The 10,690-nt window shown below is 55.0% G+C and overlaps 1 protein-coding gene across 3 annotated transcripts in view; it reads right to left on the bottom strand.

Moving 5' to 3' along the window:
- Window positions 1-403: 403 nt before the first annotated feature.
- FAIM2 (Fas apoptotic inhibitory molecule 2) overlaps window positions 404-10,690 on the bottom strand; it is a 33,877-nt gene continuing 23,590 nt past the window's right edge. Inside the window, exons 10-13 of one of the 3 annotated variants that reach the window (XR_013185919.1) lie at window positions 8,546-8,641; window positions 5,828-5,881; window positions 1,510-3,715; window positions 404-1,433 (exon numbers count right to left, since the gene is read on the bottom strand). Coding sequence is in view for 1 of the 3 variants with exons in the window: in XM_077192778.1 (XP_077048893.1) it covers window positions 3,566-3,715; window positions 5,828-5,881; window positions 8,546-8,641 (300 nt within the window). In the remaining 2 variants the exon portion in view is untranslated. Of the gene's footprint in view, window positions 3,716-5,827; window positions 5,882-8,545; window positions 8,642-10,690 lie in introns of all 3 variants that reach the window. The other 2 variants (XR_013185920.1, XM_077192778.1) reach the window with 2 other exon arrangements.

Raw genomic sequence — 10,690 nt, 5'->3', positions numbered from 1 at the left:
TTGTGCTTCTATTGCTCTGTGGTGGTGAATTGTCCCTGGAGGATTTTTTTCCTCCATTTACTCTTGGGAAAGCTCCAGCTGCTCTCCAGCATGGTAGAAAATTCCCTTGGAGCTGCAGCCCTCCCACAACTTATCCCCATTCACTGAATTTGGAATCCTGTGGGAAAGGGAGCAAATCCCTCATTCCAGGAGTCCTCTGGCCCTCAGTTCCCAGCTGCTCCTCACCCATGACACCTGTTCCAGATCCTTGTGCTTTTATTGCTGTGTGTGGGATGTTTTCTTTACTCATAACCAGGGAAGAGGTGACTCTGGCTCCGTTAAACCTCTGGGCCATGCCAGGACCTTGTTTACATCTGAAGGGGTGAAGCAGCACCTGCACAACCAGAGCAGGAACAGGCACAGGAACAGTTTTGCAACCATTTATTAGCAATAGTCAGAGAAGATACAAAATCCTATTTACAGTGAAATCACAGGAATGACCTCTCCAAAGGTTTGGATTTGGAGCTGGATGAGGACTTGGGGTGGAGGACACAGGAGGAGGGGGAGCAGCCCTCCACATCCCACCCCAAATCCTGCATCCCTCACCCTCCTGAGGAGCTCCAGCTCCCCGAGCAGGACAGTGCTCAGCATCCACCAGGGCTGGCTGGGGTGGGATCAGCGTGGAAAAGGGACCAGGACATGTGCAAGGGACACAGGAGGGTAGAAATACCCCCTAGCCAGGTGCCTGGAGCGGGGTCATGCCAGGTGTTCCTAATAGGAGCAGAAAAGCCAGGATATATCAGCAGAAAAGCCAAGATATATCAGCAGAATAGCCAAGATATATCAGCAAGAAAGCCAGGATATATCAGCAGGAAAGCCAGGATATATCAGCAGAAAAGCCAAGATATATCAGCAGGAAAGCCAGGATATATCAGCAGGAAAGCCAGGATATATCAGCAGGAAAGCCAGGATATATCAACAGGAAAGCCAGGATATATCAGCAGGAAAGCCAGGATGCAGCAGCAGCAAAGTTACTCCACAGCAGAAGGAAAAAGAACAATTCCAGAGGGGGCTGCAGGTCCCTGTGTTCCTCCCCAGCTCCCAGCAGGGCATTTTGGAGGAGTTTTGGGACTATTTCAGAGCCAGAGCTCATCATGGAGCTCCACACTCCTCCCTCCAAGCCTGGAAAGCACAAATCCCTACAGGAAATCACTGTGAGCAAGGAAAGGCTGCTGAGGGCCGGGAAATTCCCTCCTGGAACTCCAATTCCATCCATTTTTAGGGTTCCTCCTGTGCCATTCCCAGTCCTGCCTGCTCAGCAATCCAAGGGTTTGGTTCCCCTCAGCAGGAACCAGCAGGGCATGAACTTCCTGCTGCCATCAGCTCGTGCTGTCCTTCAAACAAAAAAGAATTTGGTTTTGGTTGGGGTTTTTTATCTGGTTGGGGTTTTTTATCTGGTTGGGGTTTTTTGTCTGGTTGGGGGTTTTTTTGTCTGGTTGGGGTTTTTTGGTCTGTTTGGGGATTTTTTACTTGGTTGGAGATTTTTGTATCTGACTGGGTTTTTTGGTCTGGTTGGGGTTTTTTGTGTCTGACTGGGTTTTTTGGTCTGGTTGGGGTTTTTTGTGTCTGACTGGGTTTTTTGGTCTGGTTGGGGTTTTTGGTCTGGCTGGGGTTTTCTTGTCTGGTTGGGGGTTTTTTGATCTAGTTGAGATTTTGATCTGGGGTTTTTTGTATCTGACTGGGGTTTTTTGGTCTGGTTGGGGCTTCTTTGATCTGGTTGAGATTTTTTGGTCTGCTTGGAGATTTTTGGTCTGACTGGGGTTTTTTAATCTGGATGAGAATTTTTTGGTCTGGTTGGAGTTTTTTGTGTCTGGGATTTTTTAATCTGGATAAGAATTTTTTGGTCTGGTTGGGGTTTTTTGTGTCTGACTGGGGTTTTTTGGTCTAGTTGGGGGTTTTTGTGTCTGACTGGGGATTTTTGTTCTGATTGAGGTTTTTTTGGAGGTTGTTTTAGAAGGAAGGAAGACAAGGGGAAGGCATCACTTTGCTCATCACTGCAGCCACAGAGGGGCTGGAGCATTTCCATTCCCTGCCCAGTAACTTTCCCTGCACACGTGTGGCAGGAGGACGGGACATGTGTGGGGTAAAACCCAGGGCAGAAGGAGCAGGAACGTTCCAGCGTTCTGGCAGAGCCTCTGTGCAGCAGGAATTGCTGGAGGCAGCTCCCTGACGCAGCACTCGCAGCATTCCCAGCGAGATGGGAGATACCAGCTCCTATCTGCAGCAGGGATCACCCTTGGAATGAGAGCAAAAGGGCCCTTATCTCCCTGGGGAGCTTTACAGCCCCAGATCAGCCAGCTGAGCCCCAAACAGGGAATGTGAGCGGGGCACGGTGGAAAGTTACCTGAGCACATCCAGAGCCCGTGCTGACGTTCCCCTTTGGGAGAGGAGAAATGGAAAACAGCCATGGAGAGGAGCCTTGCTGCTCCAATGGCCTCAGCCCCTGGAAAGAACCCCTTAGGAACCCAAATTTGGAGCAACCAGGACAGTTCTGCAAGGGTGTCAGAGCCTCAGGGTGGGTCACAGGATCCCAGCCCATTTCCCACATGGAATGGCATTTCCCAGCATGGAAACTCAGCCTCCTCCAGCTCTTCTCTGCCATTTCCTGAAATATTCCTTCCCTGGGATCCCAAATCCCCCTGTGAGGAGCCACAGTGCAAAAAGAACCAGCACATTGCCCAGGGTGGGAGCCATGGATCAGGGAAGGGAAGGGAAGGGAAGGGAAGGGAAGGGAAGGGAAGGGAAGGGAAGGGAAGGGAAGGGAAGGGAAGGGAAGGGAAGGGAAGGGAAGGGAAGGGAAGGGAAGGGAAGGGAAGGGAAGGGAAGGGAAGGGAAGGGAAGGGAAGGGAAGGGAAGGGAAGGGAAGGGAAGGGAAGGACACTCAGCCGGATACAAGTGATCCAGGGGAATTTCTCCTGCAGAGGCACCAGGGATGACCTCAGAGAGCTGCACGTCCTGAACAAACAGGTTCCCTGTGCCTGGAGCACTGAAATCCAGCTACGTGATCCCACACTCCATCTTTCCAACAGCAGGAGTCACCAGGAGTAGCACAGAGGCCACCAAGCTCCCATGGATTGTGGGGAACAGGGCAATGCCAGGATTCCCCAAGGCTTTTCCCTCGGCTCAGCTGCTTTTCCTGCCAGGATCTCACCAAACTCCCTGCTCTGTTGCCCTCTCTGCTGTTTGGTCACAGCACTTTCACCCCATGATGGGCAGCACTCAGAGGGCACCTCCAGCAGCCCCTGGGGCCAGGAAGGTCCCAGCTCCTGCCCCAGCCTCTGGACTGGGCTGGGCTGGGCGGGACTGGGGGGAGCAGAAGGGACATGACACTGAAGCCCTGCTTTGCTCTCTGGGTCACAAAGGCCTGGCAGCAAATGTACAAAGCTGCAGGAGGGGCCTGGGGCCCCTCAGATGGACCAGAAAGGGAGGGATTGGGTCAGGCTGGCGGGTTTGAACCCTTTCACCTCTGCTTCTCAATTTAACCCCTCACATTTGCCAGCACGGGGAGCATCCTGCCCCGCTGCCCTCACTCCTGGCTGGAGCCAAAGAACTGCAGGAAGAAGGAGAAGATGTAGATGATGTCCAGGTAGATGTTGAGGGCTCCAAAGATGTATTCCTCGGGGCTCAGCGAGTACCGGCGGTTCCCCATCAGCATCTGCGTGTCCAGGGCCAGGAACTGGAAGGGAAGGGAGGAAAGCCCGGGACAGTGACAGGGAGGTTTGGCTCAGGGAGGCAAGAAGGGCCCTGATGACAGGAGAAATCCCCTGGATTGGGGTGCAGCCCCTTTTTATGTGCTGTAGCCACAATTTAAGAGCTCAGAACATGGCACTGAAGGAGCTGCAACTTTCCCCTTCCCTCATTTCCCCCCTGGCAATCAAACCCCGAGTGCAGCTCCCACTCCAGGCCCTCTTCCCTCAGGCTTCCTCCATCCCAAGGCCAACTCTGGAACCACCCTCCCTCCTCATCCCAGAGCCCATAACTTGTTATTCCCACGCTTCCCTGGGGTGGGAAACACCTGCCAGGGAAGGAGGTGGTCACAGGGTGGCCTGGCCCCAACAGGATATGGAGCAGCACCGCCAGAAATCCCAGGTGTGACTGAAATCCACCATTTTCTCCTCCCTCCCTTTCCTCCTCCTGCCATCCTGCTGCCCCTCAGGGGCCTAGAGCTCTCCAGGGCTGCACCATCCTCCAGAGATGCTCTTTTATCCTCCCAGAACAAATCCCAGCCCAGCTGCCCTGGCAGGGCCAGGCCCAGGCTCTGACTGATGTTTATGGGGTAATTATGAGATGTTGAAGCCTCCTTGTATTTTACAGAGGGATCTTGAGCCATGAATCAGCGCCGAGCTCCCCGCGCTCCCTTGGAGTGACTTTTATGGGTGATAAAGGCAATTGCTCAACTGCTCCCATTCCCAACGTGCCCAATGGGCACCGCCTCGGAGCCAGGGCAGCCCCGGGCTGAGCCCCGGCCCCGGGAGCACCGGGAGCACCGGGAGCACCTGGCACCTCCCCAGGCACTGCCCCGGGAGCACCAGGAATTCCGCAGGCACTGCCCCGGGAGCACCGGGAATTCCGCAGGCACTGCCCTGGCCCCCTGAGCATCGGTCACCCCCGGGCTGAGCCCTGGCCCCGGGAGCACCGGGAGCACTGGGAGCACCTGGCACCTCCCCAGGCACTGCCCCGGGAGCACCGGGAATTCCGCAGGCACTGCCCCGGCCCCCGGAGCATCGGTCACCCCCGGGCCCCGGGCTGAGCCCCGGCCCCAGGAGCACCGGGAGCACCGGGCACCTCCACAGGCACCTGATCCCCGGCTGGATCCCAGCACAGGGACCGGGACCCGCTCGGGAAGGGGCTCTGGGGATGGACCACCGGGAGCAAGCCAAGCCTTTCCTTGGAGGAGCTGCCCAGCTCCGGGGCTTTTCCCGCCTGTGTAAACCCTCCTAATGCCTCCTAATCCCCAATCTCAGCCTTCCCTGGTTTTCTGCACCTCTGTGAGCCAAACTCATCCTGAACCTTGGCTCGCTGTCACTGGACCAGCCCCGACTCGACCGTGCAGCCTCATCCCTGCATCCCCTCGCTCCCGGGGCTCTGCCGGGCTCAGCTCTGCCTGCTCCACCTCTGGCCTGTCCCTGATCCCTGCAGAGCAACCCAGCCAGGACTGCTCACCCCGCACAGCTTGGCACTCACACCATGCCCTGCGCCGGCACCGGCACCGGCACGGGCACCGCCATGGGCTCCGGCACTGGCATGGGCACGGGCACGGGCACCGGCACGGACACCGGCACGGACACCGCCATGGGCTCCGGCACTGGCATGGGCACGGGCACGGGCACCAGCACCGGCACGGGCACCGGCACGGGCACCGGCACGGGCACCAGCACCGGCACGGGCACCGCCATGGGCTCCGGCACTGGCACGGGCACAGGCACCAGCATGGGCACCGGCACCGGTGCAGGCACAAGAACGGGCACGGGCACCAGCACCGGCACCGGCACCGGCACGGACACGTCTGCGGCCCCTCCCGCCGGGATCGCTGCTCCGGGGCCGCCCCGAGCTCTGCAATCCCTGCCCCGGCTCCATCCCTGCCCTGGCTCCAGCTCCTTTCCCTGGCCCCCTGCGAGGCTTCAGCCCCTGCCCCGGCTCCCCGCCAGGCCCCAGCTCCTTTCCCCGCTGTTTCCCCAGCTCCTTTCCCCGCTGTTTTCCCCTCCAGGCTCCAGCTCCTTTCCCCGCCGTTTTCCCCAGCTCCTTTCCCCGCTGTTTTCCCCGCCGGGTCCCAGGAGCAGGCACTCACCATGGTGAAGATCCCAGCCCCGAGCAGAGCGTAGATCGCATGGAGCCACGGGACCTGCAGGACACACGGACAGGGACAGGGGGACAGGGACACAGGGACACATGGACAGGGACACAGGGATACAGGGACACAGGGATACAGGGACACAGGGACACAGGGACAGTTACACATGGACACATGGACATACAGACACAGACATGGACACGGACATATGGACACGGACATGGACACATGGACACGGACACATGGACACGGACACATGGACACGCACACACAGACACACGGACATGGACACGTGGACACGGACAGGGACACACGGACACAGACAGGGATACATGGACATGGACACACGGACAGGGACACAGGGACACAGACATTAGGACACGGACAGGGACACACAGACACAGACAGGGATACATGGACATGGACACACGGACAGAGACACACGGACACAGACATTAGGACACGGACAGGGACACACAGACACAGACAGGGATACATGGACATGGACACACGGACAGAGACACACGGACACAGACAGGGATACATGGACATGGACACACAGACAGGGACACACGGACACAGCTGTCAGAGCTGCACAGACTGGGCTACCCAGGACTTCCCTGCCCAGGTCCCTGGCTCCCAGCTGGAGGGGAAAGGTGGGAGATGCCCCAAAAGCCCAGGCTGGGTTTGCAGCCCTTCCAGCTTGTGCAGCTCCCTGGGAATGTTTGTGTGGCACAGCACAGGGCACGGGGCCTTGGACCCTCCCTCCCCGAGCCCTTGGGTCCATTTAACTCCTGAACTTCTCCATCAGCTGCTCCTCATTGCAAACAGCCTTTGGCCCCAGCACCTGTCCTGTGGAAATCATGGGATCCTGGAATGGTTTGGGTGGGAAGGGACCTCCAAGCCCATCCCATCCCATCCCATCCCATCCCATCCCATCCCATCCCATCCCACTACCCCAGGCTGCTCCAAGCCCTGTCCAGCCTGGCCTTGGGCACTTCCAGGGATGGGAAACCCCCCTGTCCAGTCCCAGCACTCTTGTGATAGAACACTTTGGAGCACCCCCAGAAGGGATTTATTTTCCCAAACACAGCTGATCCCACTGGAAGAAGCACCAAGAGCTTTAACTGGCCTGAGGGAACAGCTGGGTCTGTGTCAGGGGAGGCTGGGTTGGATATTGGGAAAAGGTTCTTCCTCCACTGGAACAGCTCCCCAGGGCTGCCAGAGCTCCAGGAGCATTTGCACAGTGCCCAGGCACCAGGGGGGACTGTTGGGATGTCCTGGGCAGGGCCAGGAGTTGGGGATGACCCTGGTGTGTCCCTTCCCCCTTAGGACACTCCGTGATTCAAATTAAACAAGCACAATTTAAATATATTCATCAGAGGGAGTCACAGGGGGAATTTCACTGGAACTGGGAACACAGCCCCTGCTGTGCCCAGAGGAACCAGGAGGCCTCAAGATTTGAGCTCTGCAGGTGCTGGGTGTTAGTTCTGAGTCCATTTCCTGCCCTGGGCTTGGGACAGAGTTTAATGTGCTCATTTCCCTGCTTTGCTGAGGGGAAACTGAGGCAGCTGTGCTCAGGTGAGACCCCATTGGCACCCAGGGGGGTCCCAGCACAGGGGGAGCATGGATATGTTGGGATGAGTCCAAAGGGGGCCATGGAGCTGCCCCAGGGCTGGAGCCAGGCTGGGAGAGCTGGGGGTGCTCACCTGGACAGGAGAAGGGTCCAGGGAGAGCTCAGAGCCCCTGCCAGGGCCCAAAGGGGCTCCAGGAGAGCTGGAGAGGGACAAGGGATGGAGGGACAGGACACAGGGAATGGCTTCCAGAGGGCAGGGATGGATGGGAGATTGGGCAGGAATTGTTCCTTGGGAGGGTGGGGAGGCCCTGGGATGGATTTCCCAGAGCAGCTGGGGCTGCCCCTGGATCCCTGGCAGTGCCCAAGGCCAGGTTGGAGCAGCCTGGGACAGTGAGAGGTGTCCCTGCCCATGGCAGGGGTGGGATGGGATGGGATGTGTCACAGACACCTTTTATGGAAAATCCTTTCCTTAGGATTTTTCCTCCTGAGAAGCTGAGAGGCCTCAGGAACAAAATGCAAACATTGGTTATCTGCTGCTGTGGAATGCAACAGGTGCATCTGGGATTGGCCCATGTGGTTGTTTCTAATTAATGGCCAATCACAGTCAGCTGGCTCAGACAGAGAGTCCCAGACGAAGCCTTTGTTATCATTCTTTGCTGTTCTATTCTTAGCCAGCCTTCTGATGAAATCCTTTCTTCTATTCTTTTAGTATAGTGTTAATATAATATATATCATAAAATAATAAATCAAGCCTTCTGAAACATGGAGTCAAATCCTCATCTCTTCCCTCAACCTGAGACCCCTGTGAACACGGTCACGGATAGGATGGGATGGGATGGGATGGGATGGGATGGGATGGGATGGGATGGGATGGGATGGGATGGGATGGGATGGGATGGGATGGGATGGGATGGGCTTGGAGGTCCCTCCTGACCAAAATCATTCCACGATTCCACCACCAGGAACAGCAGGAAACATCCCCAGCCCTGGCCCAGCTCCATCCTTGTATCCCACAGTCCATCCCAGGGAATGACCCTGCTCTCCCATCCCTCCTTGCAGTTCCCACCCATTGTCAGGGAGCTGCCCCCCCCCCTCCCAGCCCGCCCAGTTTGGCCCAGTTTGGCCCAGTTATCACTCACGTATTGGTAGGGCAGGATGACAGCCAGGACCAGCCCCCCCAGGAACAGCACCATGAGCAGCACGAAGAGAACGCCCTGGTACGAGGTGAAGTCGAACTGCAGAGGGCAGGGAGGGGTTTCTGTTCCAGGGGCTGCACTGGGGGGAGCCCCAGATGCCCCCCTGAGCTGAATCCCAGTCCCTGAGAAAGGATTTCCCTTTCCCTGGAAAATGGCCTCCAACTGCGACCCTCGCCCTTGCCAATAATACAGTGCCAAGGTAGAAACCGGCAAACTTTGCTGGATTTCTCCAAAACTAAAGATGACAGCAACTAGGACCCTGCAAGTCCTTAGAGCCCTAAAGGCCACCTCTGAGCTGATACCCAGACCCTGGGGAAATTACTTCCTTTTTCCCATGGAAAATGGCCTCAGTTTGCAGCCCTCACACTTGTCAATAATACAGTGCCAAGCGAGAAATTTGTTAACTTTGCTGGATTTCTCCAAAACTAAAGCTGCCAGCAACAAGGACCCTGCAAATCCTTAGAGCCCCAAACACCACCTTTAATCTGATACCCAGACATTGGGGAAATGACTTCTTTTTCTCATAGAAAATGGCCTCTGTTTGTGCCACTCGTACTTGCCAATCGTGGAGAGCTTTTTGGATAATTGGCTAGCTGAGAAAGGCCACTTCAATGTGATACCGATGGATAAGGATAGGGGAAACAAGCTGGGGATTAAGCAACCAGTGTCCAATCACTGACAAAGGTTATAGTAACTTTTGCTGAAACAGGAAGATGGGAGAGAAAATTGCTTGCTAGAAAATGAAGATAGCCTAGGTAGAGAAGCTATAAGAATGTAAACATAGAAACAAAATAATCATTAGAGCATAGAAGTAGGTGTGGTTGATCTAAGTGTGCTTTTACCAATAATGAGCTCAGCTTTTGCAATATGTATAAGCTTCATTAACACCAATATAAATATGTGTGAGCTTTCAATAAACTTTGAGATTTGTTGTTCACGCATATTGTGTGAGGCATTTCTTCTGCCGTTCACGACAGCCAATAATACGGTGCCAAGCTAGGAATTGGCAATTTTTGCTGGATTTCTCCAAAACTGAGGCTGACAGAACCCAGGACCCTGCAAGGCCTCAGAGCCCCAGACCTTGGTACTTCAGGGACGTGGTTCAGTGCTGGGTTTGACGCTGCTGCAGCCCCCAGGTCCCACTGGGACCCACCCAGGGCTGGTTCTGCCTCTCCCTCCCAGCCCGCACCCCCTGCCCTGAGCCTGCGCCCCCAAATCCCCTCAGGGCCACAGGGAAGGGCTCGGGGCCTGCCCAAGGAATCCCAAACCCACCACACACCAGAGTCCTCCTGTGTCCCACAGCACAACCCTCTGAAACTCCCAGTTTACCACCCTGCAGCCCCTGCCAGCCCCTCTGACATCCCTGGCACATCCCAGCCCTCCAAAAATCCCAGATTATTCCCACACATCAGCGTCTTCCAGTACCACGTGCACCTGTGGCACACCCCAAAATCCCACACAAAAAAAATCCCATTTTATTCCCATTTATCAGCATCTTCTAGCCCTCACCCCAATCTATAACAAAATCTCATTTTATTCCCATATATCAGCTTCTTCTAGCCCCCAATCCACAAAAAATCAGCATCTTCTTGCCCCCACCCCAATAAAAAAAAATCTCATTTTATTTCTATAAATCAGCATCTTCAAGCCCCAAACCCACAAAAAATCTCATTTTATTCCCAAATATCACCATCCTCTAGCCCCCATCCCAATCCATTAAAAAAATCTCATTTTATTCCCATATATCAGCATATTCTAGCCCTCACCCCAACCTACAAAAAAATACCATTTTATTCAAGTGTATCAGCATCTTCTAGCCCCCACTCTAATCCACAAAAAACCCTAATTTAATTCCCATATATCACCATATTCTAGCCCTTACCTCAATCCACAAAAAAACTCATTTAATTTATTATATACATACCAGCATCTTCTAGCCCCCACCCTCATCCACAAAAAAATCTCATTTTATTCCTATATATCACCATCTTCTAGCCCCCACTCCAATCCACAAAAAAATCCCATTTTATTCCCATATATCACCATCTTCTAGCCCCCATCTCAATCCATTAAAAAATATCATTTTAT

The sequence above is a fragment of the Agelaius phoeniceus genome, chromosome 35, assembly GCF_051311805.1.
Source record: "Agelaius phoeniceus isolate bAgePho1 chromosome 35, bAgePho1.hap1, whole genome shotgun sequence".
NCBI classification, from domain to species: domain Eukaryota; kingdom Metazoa; phylum Chordata; class Aves; order Passeriformes; family Icteridae; genus Agelaius; species Agelaius phoeniceus.
Note: the sequence above shows the minus strand (reverse complement) of the source record. Positions and strands in the feature narration are given on the sequence as shown.